Source organism: Halyomorpha halys, unplaced genomic scaffold (assembly GCF_000696795.3).
Source record: "Halyomorpha halys isolate HHAL.00 unplaced genomic scaffold, Hhal_1.1 Scaffold30.1, whole genome shotgun sequence".
Classification (NCBI taxonomy): domain Eukaryota; kingdom Metazoa; phylum Arthropoda; class Insecta; order Hemiptera; family Pentatomidae; genus Halyomorpha; species Halyomorpha halys.
Genome location: NW_027110126.1, coordinates 1,573,188 through 1,594,160, shown reverse-complemented (window position 1 = coordinate 1,594,160; position 20,973 = coordinate 1,573,188). Strand labels below are relative to the sequence as shown.

Here is a 20,973-nt window from a genome sequence, read left to right as displayed (position 1 = left end):
ATTATTGTTGTGTATCACATCCTATTATTAGCAGCAAAACCCATGAATAATTTATTTTTACAAGTTCTGTATTTCCTTTTTTCTTTCTCCACTGTTTTGAATAATTCATTGGTCAAAGTTCACTGAGTTTTATTTTAAACCCTTGTAATGAATTTTTTATTTTTTTGTTAGTTATAGCTCTCTCCTTTAATTGAATTGTTTTTCGTTGAAATACATCTCTTTATTATTTTAAAATTATTAAATATAGTATATAGTATTTATACATAGTAGGAAATATTTCATTAATTCAGTATAGTTGTTCAAGCAGCCCTGGTAAAGAAGGTCGAATCTTAGAAATTAATAAATTGTTGAATTCAATCGTAAATCCTATGACGAAGTATGGCAGTGAGACATGATCTCTTCCTATTATCATTGGCACATGACAAAAATATTGAAAAATTTGATCGGAATGTTCTCAGAGCCATAGTGGGCAACACGGGCACATGTATTAAGAAGCCATCTGATAGAACCTCTATGTCTAATTATGAACGGTTCAGTACTAGAAACTGACCCCTGACCCATGAGGAAGGCTGACATTCAAATAGGTGGAAAAGATAAAGCAGAATTCAGTTGAACACCGCATACTAAACTGGAAAACCATTGACTAAGATAGAGATGTTGTCCCACGTAATGAATCTAGATTGTTCCTATCCAGATAGAATAGGATGGTAACCTGTAGTATAGTACACCGTTTGCTAGAAATGTCTTGGTAGGGGGAGCATAAAAAAAAATTAAGAGGCAAGAGTAGAGATGAATAAATCTGAAAAGATTCCAATGCACGATTATAGAATTAGCCAGTGAATCTGATTCAATTTCAGGTCCTTTCCTAGCCTCCGTGTAGCACAATAAACCAGACAAGCAATCAATATCCAAGGTGGAACCTGAGAGATTAGTCCAAGATAGAATGTGATCTTGTAGAATTTCCTACTACTTTAACAAGTGGGATGCCAATCACCTAACAAAGGGCCCAGTACAAACTTCAATTAATTGCTAAGTCCCACCCTGGTGCATTTTTCTGATTTAGATAGTTTCAAAATAAAATTCTGTTGAATAACTTATGGAGTTTAGATGTGTAATTTGAATTTCTCGAATAATTTCCCCAAGGATGATTATTCACGAGAGAAAAATGTTACTGGTATTTGGTAGGGGAAACAAGTCCGGCAAGTGAGCCTAGTGGTCCTTTTTGCCAACCCCTGACGGCTACCTAGGTTGCCGCCGCGTACTAACCAAGGTGGGAGTGTCAAGATTCATTCTTCAGGACCACCGAAAAATAAATGTTTAACTGTCCCAGGACGAACCCACAACGTTTCGAACAAGATCGCACTGGAACCTGCGTCCCAACCCTCACGCCACGTCCCTCCTTTTTGGTCCTTTTTCAATACTTTATTTCCAAAAACCTTAAGCAACAGTCTGCGTACTTAAAGATCAGTAGGAAGGATAATAGTTTCCTAACTTTCTAATTCATATTTTTTTTTTTTTAGATACCGTATAACCTCTCTACCTTTCAAATTCAAATTTATTTCCTTCTACATCTATATCTATATTTTAAATATAGATATATTAAAAAAAATGTAAAAGAAATGATAGAGAAGCAGAAAAAAAGAAAATAATGGGAGATACACAATTCCAGTCGATTCTATAATGCAAAGAACATGTCCATATGAATAAGGAAAGAGTAGAAATGTAACGAGATGCGTTGAAAATAACAAACATGTTGGAAATAACTGTACGGGCCATGTCTTAAAGAAAACATGTAATGGATGATATGTATTTGCGTTCTATATTTACAATTACATATCTAATCATATAGTCATGAGGCGAAAACATAGTTAATTGATTTTATAATAGGCAATGACCGAAGATCATGTGTACACTAGAGTAATGGAAATAAAAGGATGCTGTAACAAATAAAAAAATTAATATAAGTGAAGGGATTGTAAACGATAAATGACAAAATAAAATTAGAAAAAATATATGTTATTTAAAAATGAAGGATAATGCCTGTGCTCTGTATATGATCTGAAACTGTTAATAGAAGTTTTTTTTTGTTGTTTTTCTTTTTCGGCCAAAACTCCCATTGGAGTCCTATATTGCCTAACCATGGTTGGCAGTCAGAGTTCTTCATGTTGTGGGACCGCCACTCAATGAAAAAAGTCAACGTCCCAGGCCGGTTTCGAACCGCCACTGCTAATAGACATCAAATTGGTAAGACTGTGTCTTTACAACTGAGCTACTGGCGGCCCGTTAATAGAAGTTATGGAAGTTATAAAAATTAGTTATTACACTTCTTCATAGTCTTCTTAAATAGCGCGTAATTATAGGTTTGTTTTACTTGGGGAATCTTTATTACCGAATTACGGTATCAATCACTCGCTTACTCCCTTTTTCCCTTTTCCTGTCCTCACTTTCTCTCAACATAATAATTTGTATTTAATCTTTATTTTAATTATTAATTTATGCTCCTTCACTTTGTTTAGTTGGTTTTTTTTGTAGTCACCAAAACTTATTCATACTTCAAGGATAAATTTTCTGTTGATTGAAACTTGAGCAATTTCGATGTTGTAGATATAGAAGGGAATACATTTGAATATGTATAGAAGTTTAAGTATTTAGGTTCCACAATAACTAAGAAACAAATAATGAAGAAATAAATGAGAGGTTAAAGAGGTTATTTTTGAATTTGGACGTTGGCTTTTTCTGTCAAGAAACATAAAAGTGAGGGTATACAAAACTATTATCCATCCTACTGTTCTTTACGGATGCGAAACAAGGCACCTTACACTAAGGAAAGAACAGCGAATTTCAGAATTTCAAATAAGATTTTTGAAAATAAAGTTTCTGTGGGTTAGGTCGTCGATGTGACAGTATTTGAGTGTGAAGTCCAAGGGAGCCATGCATCGTCCTTTAGGGACTGATAGTAGGGAAATAGATGCTCCTTTATTTATAAGCAGTTTGCCTGAGGTCTTGTCTTTTATGAAAAAGTAGTGGTACGGTTACGGTGTGAACGTTTCCGCCAAAACTTCCGATGGTTGGAGTTTTATATTGGCTCTGAACTGTTTGGTTCCCATTTACATGGCTTTATACGTTAATTTGATTTTTCTCTAAGTGTATGGTGATACATCCAGATACCATCCTTGCGCGATTTAGATCTCGAGCGTATACTTTGTTGTCTTCGGTTGGGGCTTGACCGCAGTTCTTGAAGTCCAATATCCTTAGGATTCGATACATATCTTGGTGGCGTTCTCGCAGGCTTTGTGAACAATAACATGCTGGTTTCGTAAGTCTATCTGTTGTCGGTTTTTATGCGATCAGTTGGCGTACTTTTCGGTAGACGTATGTTTGTTCAGTTAGGGTCAAGATGGGTCAAAACAGATGAGATGGGTTTGTCAACCACAATGTACGGATAAATTCATCCTGCCTCCAGCTAGTTGCAGATTTCTCCTAGCTATTGAGGGGGAGTTTGGTTACCAAGTAGGCGGTCCTTGAGCAAGTGCTTTATTTGAAGGGTGTCTGATTCCGCGTTGGTATGCGTATTGTATATGGGGGAGTCTCTGGGGATCTCGAGGCGAAATTAAAACGTTTAATAAATTGCTGTGTACGATTCATCTTCGGGATCCCTAGGAACGCCTCTGTTTCCCGTTTTTATGCACAGTTGATGTGGCTTTATCCTTCCTACCGTCGTAAGTATTTTCTGGCATCTTTCATCTTCCAAGTCATCCAATCCTGTCGTCCTTCATACATCTCCGAGCTCCTTCAATTCAAATCCTCTATTCGTTTTCGGTCTTCAGATTTATACACAAGGGCCCACCGAACCGCTGTTTTCGATAGATCTTTCATTATCCGAGCCTCATCCTTATGGAACTCCATTCCTTCCAACATTCGTCGCTCTAATACCCTCCCGACCTTTAAACCCCACCTGTTCAATCATTTCTTATCCATTCAGACCCCATAAAATTGTAAATTAATATAATTGTAAATATGTATGTTAACTATTATATCATTCTTAATTATTTTTACATCGTTTCCTTTCTCTTTTTTAGCTATTCATTTTTGTTTATTGTTCAACTGATAAAAGTGAGAAAGTAATCTATAATTAATTTTTATAATGACTGTCTATATTTCTTAGTATTTTTTTGTTTAAGTATCTCTGGGGCTTCTCAGCCTTCATCTATTGATTTCTCTGTATTATTCTTAAGGGACTCGTTCCAGAACAAATAAAATATTATTATTATGCAAGAGTCGGTCCTTCTAGTTTCCATAATTTATGCTTTTCTGGATCAGTAATGAGATCTTGAACATTTTTTTAGCATGTATCGCTCCATATTCGGAATGAGCAGCTGAACTTTTCTGGTGTTTGATGTCACTTCAAATGTTGAGAAGACAGCCTCGCATATGACAAACCATAGCTTGAGTATTCTTCCAAAAGCTTTAAATCAGTGATACATGTCCCTGATAAGAGATAAATCTATGCAGGATTTACGTCTGCTGTCCTCATATCCTGTTGTCCCGCCGATCCTCCTTCTATCTTGATAATATGGTCTTACTTTTGATTCCTAATATACCTAATTTTTTATTACGTCGGGGTCACGAACTGTCATCGTGGTTCTGTACAATCGGTTTTGGTACCAATTAAATAGGTGAGGTGCTCTGTTTTAGAAGCCCTCGATAATTCGTCTTAATAGGTCTGTTAGCTGAATAGGAATTCGCTCTTGGTTTGCAGGATGGAAACTCCACTCCGCAAGGTAACCGCTTACGGTCGTGAAGGGGTATGTCAGTTCTACAGATATTCAATGTGGGTCTTGTTTGATGAGGTAACCCTTAGAAATTAGCGTGGAATAAAAAAAAATCAGTTACTATGAAAAAAAATAGTGAAAGAACTTACTGATCTAAGTGACTATTTGCTATTTTCCAAGATATACGGAAGGAACGGTACTGTGGGGTAATCATACCGCTAAGAATGTAAAGGCTGGTGAGAGGCCAAGAAGAATTACTATGTATCAATATATTCTTTTGTTTGTATTTTATTTATTGAAATAATATATTTACAATCATAATACTAATTTACACGATTTATAAAATCAGAACGATCTGAACTAATACCCTAGGTTTTTATTATAGTCGGTAGTTTTAAAAATATGAAGCTCCAAAATTAATTTTTGTTAAGGTTTTTCCATTATTTTGTATCCCCCATGACTTGGCAAACTCATCAATTCTGATTAGTAACTATACACAATTTTTATTAATGTTATTTAAAATTGTGGTGAAATAACTGACTTTATTCTCCTCTTGGGCTATTGAACTACAACGATTTAATCTTCTCTAAACCGTGAGTAAAAATCGATGTGGGAGATTGAAACTCAAATGCCCTGTTAGGTTTGATTTGGATTTAAATTTAGTTTAGAGGAGAAGCATATATGCAGCTAACATTTGTTAATGATATCCAAATAGAACCTATCGGTTCAGATTATTATTATTACATAAAAACTGAAGATAAAGAATAGTAAATATATTCGTAGCAAATAAAATCTGTATACTGAATATTCTTTTTATTCAAAACTTTTTAATATATAATGATGGATTATAATAAACTCGGCATCTCTTTTGGTTTCTTATAATTTATGTTTTATTCAGTAACTGAAGTTACAATCACCATTCATGTAATCGCTGAATAAATCTTATTCCAAGGAGGGTTGCAATTACTGTTGTGAAAGGATTGGCAAGTTTTCCTGTGAATAAGGATGGATCTTTTGAGCCTTCCTTTCTACAGATGATCTTTTTATCCTTCCACTTTGCCTATGAAAAATTCATATTTTTCAATGACTTTTATTTTTGTAACCAGTCAATTTTCAAGTTTATTAATTAAACTGTTTTTTATTAATATGAAATTAGCTTTAGTATTTTGCGACTTATAATGATTCCTCTATTTCATCGTTAAGTAGTTCAGTTCATTGTAAAGTATTGGTGTGCATTTTAAAATGTAAAGTTTGAAAATTTTCTTACTGACATTTCTTGCGTACATTTCTCAATTCGATTTTTTTTTACGTATCTTCATTCACTAATTCGCCATCATTCATGATTTATACGATTATTTTTATAAACAAGAGCCTCCATTCTATCCTCCGGTTTCCAAACCGTACACAACAACCTATAAAATTAAAGTAACAATAATTTATTATTTTTATTGTCGGCGCTAAGCCGCGTCACAACTGTTTAGGTTTTACTGTTTTACAAGTTCTTCTCTTAACTTTTACTAGGAAGATAAGTGATGAATAGAGTAGAGACTGGATTCTCGTGCAGTAAAAAAACGTACAGTGAAAAACCCAAAATAAGCAAAATCGAGCGCTAAAATGTCAAAATGTGTATAAAACAACCAAATCCTCCAATAATCATAACATTTATTGTTTGATTTATAATATTAATATTTGGAAAGCTTACCTAACCATGTTTAAATCAAATTAAACTCGCTAAATACTCTCTGCATTTATGGAAGTGTACATCAAACCATGTTATAATTAAAGGCATAAATGATTAAAATATTGTTCATAATTGATATGAAATGAGATATGAAAAAGGTAATTGTATTAAATGATTTTATATTGCTATAATGAAGGCTGGAATTCAATTGTTCAAACTACCTCCATTTAAGTTTTTTTTTTAATGTAATTTCACTAAGCAGAAAGGAGCTTTGAAAAATATTCTTCTAAGCAATTATTTTTTTCTTAAAATTTCACATAGCATGTTCATAGATTTTCAATTCTGTATTTTCATACCAGTATACCATTAATAAAAACCTAACAAGAAATAGGGCAATGCCGGAAAACTTTTAATTAGAGATGTATAGGTGTATATTCATATCGATCAGCAGACTAATTACAGTTATACAATCTGAGCAACGAGTAGTATAATTAAATGAAGAGCTGTATAATTTGTAAAATGAGGTTTGATATGGGTTCTCCCCCTAGTACAAGAGCCGGGAAGACAAACAGTCAGTCATTTCGCCCCAAATTTTTATTACTTTAATGAAAAATATGTATAATTACTAGTCAAAATTGATGAGTCTGCCAAGTATAGGTAAGGGGAATATAAAAAGGCGGCTCTTTCAAAACCTTAAAAATCATTAATTTTTAATTCGAAGCTCTTAAAAACTACCAACAAGAAAATAGAAAATAGAAATATAGAAAATCTAAAAGAATATTACACTACTTGCATATCTTATATTATACATATCTTCTTACTTACATGATATTATATTTCATCTTTCACTGTTTTCAATCTACTGCCATCTAATTCCACGATTATCAATCAATTAAAATTTTCTTACTATTATTATTAAAATATTTTTACAATTATCAGTTATAAATTATTTATCATTTATGATTCAATTCAATATTTTGTATAATTCCAAATTTGTTTTATACTATTCCTTTTCAATTGTATGTTTCTCTAAATGTTGTTGTTATCTCTTTTGTTCTATAGCCCCGATGAAGACCTGAAACTCGGCATAAAATAAATAAATACGGTTTTGTTTATTTATGTTGTTCTTTGATGACCGCACCCCCCGACAAACTTCTCCAATCACTAAAAGAATAAGAATATTATTTAAAGAAGAGTAAATTTGCTGGAATATTAGCCCTAATAGAGCTATTTACGTCCAATAGTTCTCCAGATATAGCTTTTTAAAAAGCAACATTAATTTATTTTGAGAAATCTATACCTCAGGAACTATGTGACGTATAGATTAGATGTCTATTAGCACTCAGATTTATAGTTTTTCAAACAATAAGTTTGATTTATGAAAAACTTTATTCCAGAAACTATAGGACGTACAACAAATGTTTGTATGCACTCAAATTAAAGCTCGTTAAATTTACTATAAAATAGTTAATAACGTTTATCTTCAAAGGAGTAGTAGTTTTTTTATAGTATTTGAGAAAATATGACAAAATGTTAATTTCTAGTTGTTCCTATGAAATGTTTGATTTTAAAAAAATATATCTCTAGACCCATATGACGCACATATCTCTGCTACTACTCAAAATAAAGGAAATTTAATTTACTATAAAGTAGCTTATGACATTTATCCTCGTAGGAGTAGTAGTTTTTATGATGTGCACATATGAATATAAATTTGCCAAATAGAAATTTGTCCAAACAACTATAAACCTATTTATTTTAGTAAACATCATGAAAACTACTACTCCTACGAAGATAAGCGTAAGGAACTACTTAATAGCTCATTAAACTAGCTTTAATTTGAGTGCTAATAGACATCTTTACGTCAAGTGGTTTTTGAGATAAAGATTTTTCAAAATAAATTCACTAACTACAGATCTTCTGATCCTCTGACGTTCCATACAACATTTTTATGAAATATTGGATTTTAATAAAAAATTTTAAGCTATATCTCGGAAACCATTAAAGTAATACCAGAAAGTAAATAGCTCTACTAGGGCTTACATTTTAGGAATTTCTATTCCAGGATTTTCTATTGCTCCTGGTAGTTTTAAAGATATAGAGCTCTGAATAAAAAATTAATTATTTTTAACTTTTTAAGTAGCCACCATTTTTTATTCCTCCTACCTGTACTTGGTAGACTCATCAATTTTTACTAGTAATTATACATAGTTTTCATTAAAATAATCAAAAATTGGTGTAAAATAACTGCCTTTTTTCTCCTCTTGTACTATCATCATCCAAGGAACAAGCGGTACCTCCTAGTAATATTAAAAAAAAAAAAAATAAAAACGAGTACACTGACGTTTTATATATCAGCTTATTCTAAAGAGACATTTCCATAGTCACGCAAAGCTTCTGGTAAATATAATTCCAAGAATATTATTCAATTTTGTTTAGTTATTCTTTTTTTTTTCTCTGTTTTTAAGGTTGGATTCTGCTCTTCACATGTTAATGTGTTATTTTACTCAAATTGGTTAATTTTAAACTACAAATTAAATTGCGAACAAATAATAAAATGAATATTGACGTACATACACCTATGTGTGTTTGATAAGAGAAATCTAGTCCAAGCAATAAACTTCAGATATCAAAAATTAAAATTTAATCTAAAAAATGTAAAACGAACAATTGTGTGCGGGGAAAACTAAAACGAGCGATGAATGAACAATCATACCAATGAAACTCGTCTGATGCGCAGACCGCGTAAGATTATTGTACCATAATGCAGATTATTTAATAATTGAGTATTTATTATTTTTTAACTACAGATTAAAATGATTAATTATAAGGTTAGAACATTTGAATTTTCAGTTATAAGGGTATAAGAAGGCTTCATTCATAAATGAACGATGGTCAAAAAAATAAATTAAGAATTCATGTTCAGCATTACATCATGAGTGAAAATAAGTTATAGTTATAGTTAAATAATTGTATTGCCGTGAATTGCATTGGAAAATAGAAATGCTTTAGACACATGCTACAAGCATAGACGGTAAACGTATGTTCGAATAGAGGAGATCAATTCCGCCAACATTATTGAATTTTTTTATACATAGACGTACGCCTACAGTCAGGGAATACTAGAGACTTTTGTTTTGTCTCATTAAAATCGAGCCTTTACTAAAGAAAGGATTTATAAAAAGTACTGCACTGATGATTTAGCTTCTGGGGGGTATACCGAGAAATGGGTGGGAAGATTTTCTCAATAGAGGTTTTGACGGACGTTGGTGGATATGAGTGTTAAGGTAGCGATTATTGGCATCAAATCTCCGCGTTCAGTGAGTCTTTTATTAATATTTACTCAATTAAAGGAAAGGCGCACATGACAAACTTTTAGAAGAATGCGACGTCAAGCTATCGTGGTTACACGTTAATATGTTGCATCCCCAATACTGACAATCGAATCGGAAGAAAATTGGAACATGTTTAATTTTAGTTTCTGCTTTTAGTCGGCCTAACTTTTTGTATGATGTATGCGATGATCCCTCTATGAAAAGTGATGTATCTGTTCCCAAATTGAATATAAAGGTTGATCAACCAGACTATAGATGAAGAAGAAAGTGATCAAGGGACGTTTAGCTGAGTGAGGTGTTCAGAAATAGTTTAAGTGAAACTCAGAGTTTAGACGTTTTGTACTTCAGCTTCCTGAGTACACAGCGGAGCCGACCTTCGCTTCTAAAGTTTAGTAATTTAGTTTCTCTACTTATCTGTTTCTATTTCTCTATTTACCTTACTTACTATACTCCAATCGATTTTACTTTTAGACTTCCTTTATTCATTATGTATTGCCAATCTATGGCTGAATTGCGGTGAAACTTATTCAACTACATCATTATAACTTTAAGTGTCCTTTTGTAACTTTCAACTTCTTAGGAAGTTTTTAATTAACTTTAAGACCTAACTTATTAGGTCTACTCATTTCCACGATTCATTGATTAATTTTTTCTCAGGTCCATGGTTCAGATTCCGACATTTTAAAAGTTTAAAATGTTTCAAAGATTGAATATAATTTAATATGAGTTATATGATTGTAATGATGTCTTTTCATTAACTATAGTGATGAGATTTTTCAAAAAAACGTTAAGTCGTAACAGCTCACCCTTCAATTTCAATTTCATCTATGAAAGGTTAATTTTTAGAGAATTACATATCTTATTTTAAATTATTTATAGCTATTTAAAAAAATTGAGAACCCATAGCAAACCAGCCGCTCCAGTTCTGATTTTGAAACAAAAAAAGTTTAATTCAATTTGTGAAAAAGTTTTGAAAGCGAATCTTTATATTTTGGATAGCAGCTGCTTATCATTAGTTGGTAGCCATTAGTAACCGTAAGGATTAAGGCATTTAAAAACAAAGACAACAGTGCAATGTGTGAAGCTGCCTATACCTCCTAAATAATTATAAATAATATAAAATTCTATGTAACGCCAACACGTGACATGACATAAAATGTTTGGGCGCCATTTCAAAGTCATTGACACTATATTTATTTAAAAATATAGGAATATTTACATTTTTCACTAAGTGTGGGAAAATAAAAGTTGAAATTTACTAGCAACAAATCAGAAACTTGTAGCTGGTAAATTTTCTGTCATGTTTTTTTCCTAAAACTAAATTTCATTTTAAACCATTATCATGTCGACACAGTTATTAAATAATTGCCATTATAATTTCACTTAACTTATATTTGAGTTTTTACTTGACAGGATGACTAACTTTATAAAATCGTTCTATTTTCAATATTGTTATTCCAGTATTTTAAATATTGATTCACTAACAGTTCAGCATTGAACAAATTATTAAGAGCACAATATACGTTTCAGTTACTACTATATTTACGCCATGCTCTTGCAAAAAAAAAAAATTAAAATTAGTATAGTAACCACAGGTCTGTGGGTTCGGGAGCCCTCCGTGGTCCACCCAGCCTCAGTAAGTGTACCCTTAATTGGGTAAAAATATGGTGGTCGAGCTTGATTCTGAGCAATTCACATCCTTGCACAACAGTTAGTGTAGTAACAGTTCTTCCTTGTAATGTACAGCACTCGATCTTACAGTGAACTTTAGTGCCACAGATCTAGTTTCTTAAAATATTTTTATTTTGTAAGTATAAAGAGAAATACAAAAATCATAAATTTCATTGTAGCTACCTTCGTTATCGATAGCTGCAATTTCTAAACCATATAAGTAATTTTCAATTTATTCTTAATGATTTAAAGATTGTAAATCTTCAGGGGCGGCCAACTCTCCTCCGGCCATAGACTATCTCCGTCAGTGATCTTATAGGAGTTTCCTGTTCCTCCGTCCTGGCCACATGTCCAGCCCACCTCAGACGATATCGTTTGATAAGACGTCAGTCTCCTTCATTTGTTCTTCGTCTCCACTCTCCACCAACTAACACCGATTCAAATATATTTCGGCAGATCTTTCGCTCAAATGTGGACAACTTCTGATGCGCTTCTTGTCTACGTCTCCGCTCCATATGTAAGGACTGGGTGAATCAGAGTTTTGTACAGAGAAATTTTTGTTTTTCTGGTTATTAACCTGCTCGTTAGCTGTTGCCTCAATCCAAAGTAATATCTGTTCGCATGTGACCTATGAGCCAAGGTACGTGAATTCAGAAACCCGCTCGAAGAGACAATTTACAAATGCCACATTTTCTCCAGAATATCTTTGGTGTTATTTAGTGATCATATTGGTCTTATCGTGGTTGACCACTAGACCAAATTATCTTGCTGCTTCCGCGAGAGAGAGTGCTTCTACGTCTGACCTTTTGAGTGTCCAATTATATCGATGTCCTCGGCGTATACTAGGAGCTGCACGGTTTTGTTATAATTGTTCCTGTAGTCTGAACACCGAAATCTCTTATAGCCTTCTCTAGAGCCAGGTTAAACAGTAAACATGCTTGTGCAACGCACCGCGGACTCCCCTTTTAGGCGAAAAACTTTTAACGCGATCACCTTGCATTTGTACAACGCATTGAAGGTCTGTTTTGGTCATTCTAATCAGTCTTATCAGGCCTGCAGGAACATTTAGCTGAATCAGTGCTTTGTAGAGACCCTTTTGATCCACACTATCATAGACCGCTTTGAAATCTTCTAACAAATGGTGAGTTGCTATGCGGAACTCACGTCCCTTTTTCAATATAATCCTGAGGCAAAATAGTTAGTCCGTTGTAGATTTGGGGCTAGTGCTCTTTCTGCGAATGGAAGAAGCCGTTGAAACATAATGCTTGAAAAGACTTCGTAAGCGCAGGGTAGGAGAGCTATGCGGTAATTCCCTCAGAGGTCCCCCTTTTTGAATATGGGACATTTTAAAGATTTGCTCCATTCTGACGGCATATATTTCTTTTCCCAGATGTTCATGATGAGAATGTGTAGGGACAGACAATTTTCAGAAGCTCCTCACTATACTTGAGCTACTCAGCTGATATATCATCTGCCCCTGGTGCCTTCAACTTAACTAAAGCATCAACTACCTCTTCATTGTCTGGTGGTTCAACATCCCCGTCCAGTTGGAATAGATGGTAGTTATTTTCCTCCTCCTCTTGATGTTTTGCACAAATATTCGCGAAGTGTTCCTTCCATACATTCATGTATCCTTGTATGCTGAGTGAATGGACTTAAAGGGCTTCCTGCTATGATTGAGGCATAGAATGTTCTGGTATCACCAATATATATATATATAAACTTACTACTTGAGTCGAGGCCGTGCTGATTGCTGGGGCAGGACTGACTCGTGAGGGAGCCCTGCTGCGTTGGTGGCCAGCATAGCACCTTGTCCCACACAGCTGGGCAGTACCCTGTAACAAATATTATTGTTTAGTTATTATTTAATATATATATATATATATATTATTAATAAGTTGATGCAAGTACAGTGTCCAGCATGACACACATGTTGACTACACAAACGTTTTAATAATTGTGATATAAAATTTAATAAAGTGTGAAATAATTGCATGAAAATACTTTGTGTTTGGATTCCCGATTTCATATAATAACTTTATTGCCCACACTATCTCATTATGTTTCCACACTCGTCGTTAGTTATTTTAATACTAGACAGCTATTGGTGGTAAGTCTTCTAGTGAATTGCAGTCTAAAAAACAATTCTTAACCGATCCTAACTTCTAATAAAAAATGGACAGAATTCTGAAAAGTCAAGCCCCTGCTCCTACCCTGACTAAGAAATCCTCTTAAAAGTTTCTGGTTCGATTTCTAACTCGTTTCACTTCGAAGAAAGTTAGGTCCGATAAAATATGTGGTCGTTTCTTGCATCATTTCCTCTCATGATGACATTAAAGGGTAATCTATTATTAAATTTTAGCTATAATTTCGCCATTTTCGTCGTTAAGGCTTATTAAAAATAACCCTGGGGGTGTGAACCGAAACGTAGATGGGAGGATTGCATTAAAACTAAGTTATTAGGTTTGGGTTTGGAGGAGCGTCACTGGAAAGATGTTATAGGTATATTTGTTTATTTATGATGTTTTATGTATGAATTAGGGAATTATTTAAATCAGATTGTTGTGTTCATATTATTTTATTAAAAAAAAATTCTTGAATGTTTTATAATATAAACTATTTTATTGTTTTGTTCCTTATTTCAAGATAGTTTGTATATTGATTGTTGTACTAGGCTGACGAAGGTCTAGAGACGGAAACTGGTCGGTCTTTTAGATTATATAATAAGACTAGAAGACAACTTATTTTTTCTTTCAATATACGCTAATTTTCTTCAACAGCTATAATTTAAAAATAACCGTTACGAAGTTTGGTGGATTGCCTACTGAGCCAGCGGACAATGAGTTGAGATGGAGATGTTAGAGAGTATTTTGGAGTGAAGAATGACGAGCTGCTGGCTGGGAGCACTCGAGAAGTGCCGGCTCAGCAGTGCTCCAGCCTCTAGTCGAGTATCTGGTCGATCCCATTTATCGACATTAGCAAATTTTCTTCAAAGTAATGTTACTGCAAATCAAGTAGTCAACATCCGCTCTTGGTATAGCTACCTATACGCGTTTTCATGCCATTGATATATTTTTTAGTTTTTCGTATTTGATATGTAATCAATTTTATCTAGATTTATTTTATTACCAGGGAAGAGTTCGTTAAAAGGAGGGTTTTCATCACACTCTCAATGTTTGTTTTGAAAATATTTTTTAAAACAATACCAGTCCAAAGTTTTTGAAATCTTACCATATGACATGAACAGCTCATGGAAAACCGGTATTAATAATTTTACCCTCTTAGGCATTGTCGTTTTTAGATATAGAAAATCAATAAGTCAGCTAGTGAGAGGTTACAGGCAGGTTTTATCATATTTATAGAGAGAGATAAAATGGGTTTCCATAGAAATCTCTCCAGAATATCTTTTAAATAATATAATCACAGTAAGGATATCTCTATCGCGGATACTGTACATTAAATATTTCTAAGTTGCAAATTTAAAAAAAATATAATTATAGTTCATTTAGTCATTCTAACAATGACTTAAAAAATTAGGAGAGGATTTGTAAATTATTAACAAATCAATGATTAAAATTATAAATATTATATCGATAAAGAAGGAGAGGAAAAAGGCGGAAGAGGATATGAGAGAGAGATAGAGGGTGATGTAGAAGGAGATTAAAACGGTCCTAAGGACATGCCTCCCCACAAGCTCAAAAATATAAATGGATCGGTTAACTGTACGTTATGATGTATAATATTCGTTAGAATTATATCATGTTTAGTTTTATTTTGTTATAATTAAATTATTTGTCGAAAGAGTCGCTTTTAGTCATTTGAAAGACTGATTTTTTTTTGGAAATTTTTTTTTTAAACTTATAGAGCTGGAATTTAAAAAAAATTACTGAACATTTACAGTATAAGAGGAACCACCATTATTTATTTAAACTTCTTAGGCATTTTGTTTTTGGAATACAATAGTATATACGACTTTGTTAAATAAAAGAGTAAATGTTTTTCTATTACATTAACTAATTATATATATGAAATTTTTTATATATTACACAAACACGAATATATGTATTGTGCATTAGATTAATGCTTGTATTCGATATTTTCATTTTACAGTCTCATACACAATATTGCAATACTGCTTGGTATTTTTGGGCCTACGCAACCACAGTTAAAGTTGATTTAAGCGTTCATTTTTGAGAATTCTGCCCGCTCATTTCATGAATTATTATTATATTATCTCATTTATTAAAGCGTTAATCTGCAAAAGCCGCTATAGTAGCATAGTCCTTCGCTCAAACAGTTTCAGCTGTATACATTGAGAACAGTACTGGGGATAGCACAGACCCTTGGTGAACTCCACAGGTGAGTGAGATATCTATGCTGTAGGAACGATCTTAGCAAAATGTAGAGCTGCTCCGGAAATTCGTGGTCCTGTAGTATCTTACATAGCAGACTATGAGACACTGAGTCGTACGCTTCCATGCAGTCTATTGAGATCATCGCAGTTGCTTCATTCTTCCTCGTCTTCTGGCTTACTCCCGCTTGTAGTTTCACCAGGTGGTGGTCTGTGAGAGGCCGGCCTGGAAGCCAGTCTGCTTTGGAGGTATCAGGTCTATTGCTGAGCTGAAGTCTTTTAGGTAATTGAGGACAATTTTCTCAAAAACCTTGCACAAGTGCGGACGTAGGTCTGTTGTTGGCTGGTTGGGTTCCGGTCTTCGCCGGTTTCAAAAGCGGAAAGAGGATAGCCCGTTTCCATACCTCTGGGAAGTATTTCAACCGGAGGCAGGACTTGTAGAGGTTTGTCGGATGAGCTATCCCTCTCTTGGCTATCTGTTTTAACAATATTCTTTGTATCCCGTCATAGCCAGGGGCCTTATTCCCCCTCAAATGGCGGAGAATGGCCTTTAGCTTTTTTGGGGATACGAAAATGTAATTGTTCCCAATGTCCTATGATGGTAATTCATTTAGGTGTCCTGTCCGTTTGGTCCTCGTTTCGCCGTAGTGATCAGCAAACGTTGTGGACGGCTCCTCAGCTATCAGAAGTCTAAAAATGTTGCTCTGAGCTAGTCTTATCTTGCCTTCAAAACATTTACTTACAGCGAGTGTGGGTCAATGTAGGGCCCAAAAAAATCTAAAGAAAGCGAAAATTTTGAACAAACATTTTTTTTTATTTTTCAGTTGCTATAAAAAAAATTAAAATTTGTATTATAGGGTTTCTTGTTAAGGGTTGTGGGAATAAGAATACGATTTTTTTTTCTGACAAGAATATAACACTTAACAAAAGATAAAGACGCCGCAGTGCAGTCGGGAAAGATGGGGTTGGTCTACATTTCTCTATTCACCATCCTTTTCGGTTCGAATAGGATGTTTTTCTTTTCTCTTTTGGTTATTTATAAAGTTCTTTAATATTTAGTATTTATTTATTTTTTATTACTACATACAATGAGAATTTTTTTTTAATTAATGATACGTAAGAGGAAGATTTTTTAAAAAATTAATTCATCATTTAAGCCCCGTCAGACTATTTCAATGAGAATAAGAGCTTTCTGCTTGTAAAGACAATTTAATTTGACGTTTTATTAAAATCGTAATGAAAATCGAAAAAAATGTGAATAATTACTTCTATAAAATGGCACTTACAGTCACTCAATTTTATCGAAAAAGTTGCAGTCACATCCTATGCATAAGACTTAAATGCATAGGACGCATTGCAACCCTTTGCAATTTCAGTAACTTTTCGTTTTTGAGCTAGGCTATTCAAACAGACGCAGACTTTAGTGAGACTTGGTTATTTAGAATCTGGGGACCTTAAAACTTATATTTCGATCGAAAATTCGAATGTGACATTTTTCACGATTACAATATGATTTGTGTGACATTTTATCCTTGTATTTCCCGAAGGTATTTTAAGGTGTTAGGAATGGTCTGCTATGGACGGGATAGCACTCTCACCCCTAAGTATTTTTTTTTTTTTTTGTATCCTCCATTAATAAGGAAAAAAGGAAAACTAGGTACATGGAAAATATGTAGGTTGAGGTATTTAGGCATCGGTGGGTCAGTAGAATGCTCGCCTGTCCTGAAGTCATTTTTTTATTTTATTTTCAAACCTCTTTATTTTTATATATGGTTACAGAATACATTATAATATAATGCAATACATTATATATACAAATTTACATTATATCTTCGTTTGCCGTATGGCATTATAAGATGAGCAAAAAACATGGTCCGCTGAAGGCGGTTATACATTGGTGGCATGATAGCTGGGGGCTTACAAGAAATGGGGAGGAGCCATTTCGGCAGGTGGTGATGGTGGTGGTGTGATGCCTTATGATGGTGTAATGGTGAGCATAGTTGCCTTCCGAAGATTTTTTTTTTTTTTTTTTTTTGTATCTGGCCCGGTCTTATCATACTTTTAAACATTTACTAATAACGAGAAGAGGAGTCTTTTTTTAATTAAATAGTAAAATCGAGCAATGTTGATAAAGTGGCTAAAATTGGAAATTGACGTGATGTAATGGAAACTGAAGTGTTCCCGACAGGTACATCAGTTGTAAAACATTGATATACAACTGATTCATCATGTCGATCAGAGAAAATTATTCCCTGAGGCCTTATATGTAATCAACATGAACTATTGGAAAAAACTGTAATCCATTTTATTCATGTGGGATTGGGAAATTGTTCGTTATTTGTGAGTCACTAATTTTCAGGATGTTCAAAACACCTCTCAGTTTTGTGTGTGACCTAAAGTTTATTTTGAAGCCATATTCAGCCCTCTGACTTTCTCTATTACTTCTCTAGCTCCTAGAGTTATATCTAATATCATGAAAGTATATTTTATGAAAAATGTTATTTAAAATAAATATTGTATTCAAGTTTCAATAGAAAATCTTGGGCATTTTTATCAGAAGGTTTGATGAAAGGAGAATTGAACATCAATAAAAGACGGAGATAGGAAGCGATATGAAAAAAGAAACTGTGAAGCTTCAATGGCCATTGTCATCGGTTCTTAATTGGCCATTTTCAAGTATTTCTGTCTTTTTTATTGAGACCGTGCCGTGCCTAAGATTGAGAAATAACATATAAAAGCAAAATATTAAAAAATATATATATTTCTGTAATGTTTTTCCAAAAAGATTAATATTTTTTTTAGTAATGATATGTGCTAACATTTGTAGCACGACTTACCCTAATAAGAGCATTTTCAGGGTAGCTTGCGTATCCCTTTAAATTAAAAAATCGATATAAAGTCATATATTATTCATTTATTTGTGAAATCAATAAAATCAGAAGTTAACTGTTTCGTCCTTCTTTGTTAATTATTTTATTTTGTTTATTAATTTGTTACTGTAAGAAGTTATACTTTGATTTAATATAATTGCACAATTTTACATTCTGTATTATTATTCTTAAGGGACTTCTACTTTATAGAATATATAAAAAAATATTATTATTATTATTAGCTTTTTTCTAGTTTTTTGTATATAATGTTTTTTATTGAATATAATGTTGGATGCTGGATAAATGATGGGAGTGTATTCAATTTTTACTTACTTAAAAACTTCCTGACAGTTCTGCAGGCGTCAAACAGAACTACCTTTTGTGCCAATTTCAAGTTTCTAAGATCAAGTCAGTGATCTTCTGTACCTTCCTTTGCGCTTTCGAAAATAATCCTTTGGAAGATTAGATTATCAGAGCCATTATTAATTAATTTTTCGAGGCGATATAAGGATTTTAATTCCATGGGAAGCTCCTGGTATTTTTAAATTGTTTTCTACTCTAGTAGTCAATATATTGGTGCCACTTGAGATTATCATTGATTCTGGCAATTTCTGTTGTGAATAAAAAAAAAATCCCTATAAACTTTTATGTTCGATTCTTCCAAATGTTTTTCTGGACGGTGTCAATAGTAAGGGACCTCGTTTCTGGCCTGTAGTCCTTTGTTTTTGCATAAACTTATAGTGGCCGCATTACTATGCCTCATGAGGTAGTCTATCCCATCTCCATCTATTCGACACATGCTGGATAGATTCATGAATTCTAGAGCAATTACAACATTTATTTGCAACTAGGGCCTCTTTTACAATATGCTTCATATATGCCCTGGTTCCAACATCTTGATTCTGGATAACTTCGAAAATCCTTCAGGTTAGCTAAAGAGTTGCTCTTTGCTTATTATTATTATTATTATTATTGTTAAAGTCTTTTTTTATATCCCTATGTTATAAACCATCGTTAATTAGATCCTTTATTCACCAACCCTTAATTTGTTAATTTGGCTTTCTGCGGGGTCACTGACTGCTATTTTTATGTTAACAATAATATAAATTAAATTTGGCCATAAGTCCCATCTTTTAGCCAAGTTTTAACCAAGTGTAAAGGTCGAAACTTGAAAGTTTCAAAGGAACTTCTAAGTAACTTTTAACCTCGGCTGCTAATATTTAAATTGAGAAATATTAAACCTTTCAAAATAATATCCTACACCAATGTTTCATATTTTAAGAATTTTCAAACAATACACATCAAATTTAGAATATTATACATTAAACGAACATATTCTGTAATGCCAGAAAGAGTCTTCTTTCAGTAATGTCAAAAAATAATAAACAATATGAGTGCGAAAAAAAAAAAAAAAGAAAAGAATTATCAGGATGTCAAATTTTAAATATTTTTTAAAAATCTAAATAAGCTTTTATAGCACTTGCGAATTTGACCAACATTATTATAATAGATAATTAATTTCAGTTATAAAATCGTGTGAATCAATTTACTCTTTAATCATTCGTCACTAACTAACCATAATTTTATAATCGAAATAAATGATCAAACAACTAAGCTGAATATCAATTTAGGCAAATTTTATGGCAATGTTATACCTCTAATGTTTTTCATCATATAATTTCATCGCTTCAGTCGATATATAATAATTTTATCGCTTCAGTCGATATATAATAATTTTATTGTTTCAGTCAATATATAATAATTTTATTGCTTCAGTCGATATATTGGATTGTAAAATAAGTTTTTTAAAAATATCTTTATTCAAAATAACAACTGTACATTATATAATACATTCAGTAAATTTGATCTTAGTTAAAATGGAGTGTTACAGGCCTGTAGAGAAACTAACCACTAGTAGCACTCTAATGACGTTTTACATTAGCAGGTCTCGTGGCCGTCTTCTTTTCAGGCGCCTCGAAGGATTGTCAGGAATGGAAGAGAATGCAAGGTTAGAAACTAGGAGGTTTAGGTAGTTAGAGAGTTTATAATGGTGATGTCTGGTTCAGGCTAGATCGGTTACATAGGGAACATTAAGGTCTTTATGTATGATTTTATTTGTGACAAAGTAAGGATCATTGAGGATTTTACGAAGGATTTTCTATTGTAAGGATTGGATACGAGAGGAATTCGAAGGTTTTGTGGAGTCCCAAAGCTCAACTCCATATGTCCAGATTGGCTTTATTACAGTCATGTAGATCAGTCTTTTGTAATGAGCTAGAAGTTTAGACCGTTT

At 33.1% G+C, this 20,973-nt stretch overlaps 1 protein-coding gene across 1 annotated transcript in view; it reads right to left on the bottom strand.

The window, feature by feature from the left end:
- The window catches only part of Pdfr (Pigment-dispersing factor receptor), a gene marked incomplete in the record, with an annotated part of 376,134 nt that overhangs the window by 47,269 nt on the left and 307,892 nt on the right, over positions 1–20,973 (bottom strand). Inside the window, 1 exon segment of the mRNA XM_067048194.1 lies at positions 13,187–13,294. Coding sequence (XP_066904295.1) covers positions 13,187–13,294 — 108 coding nt within the window.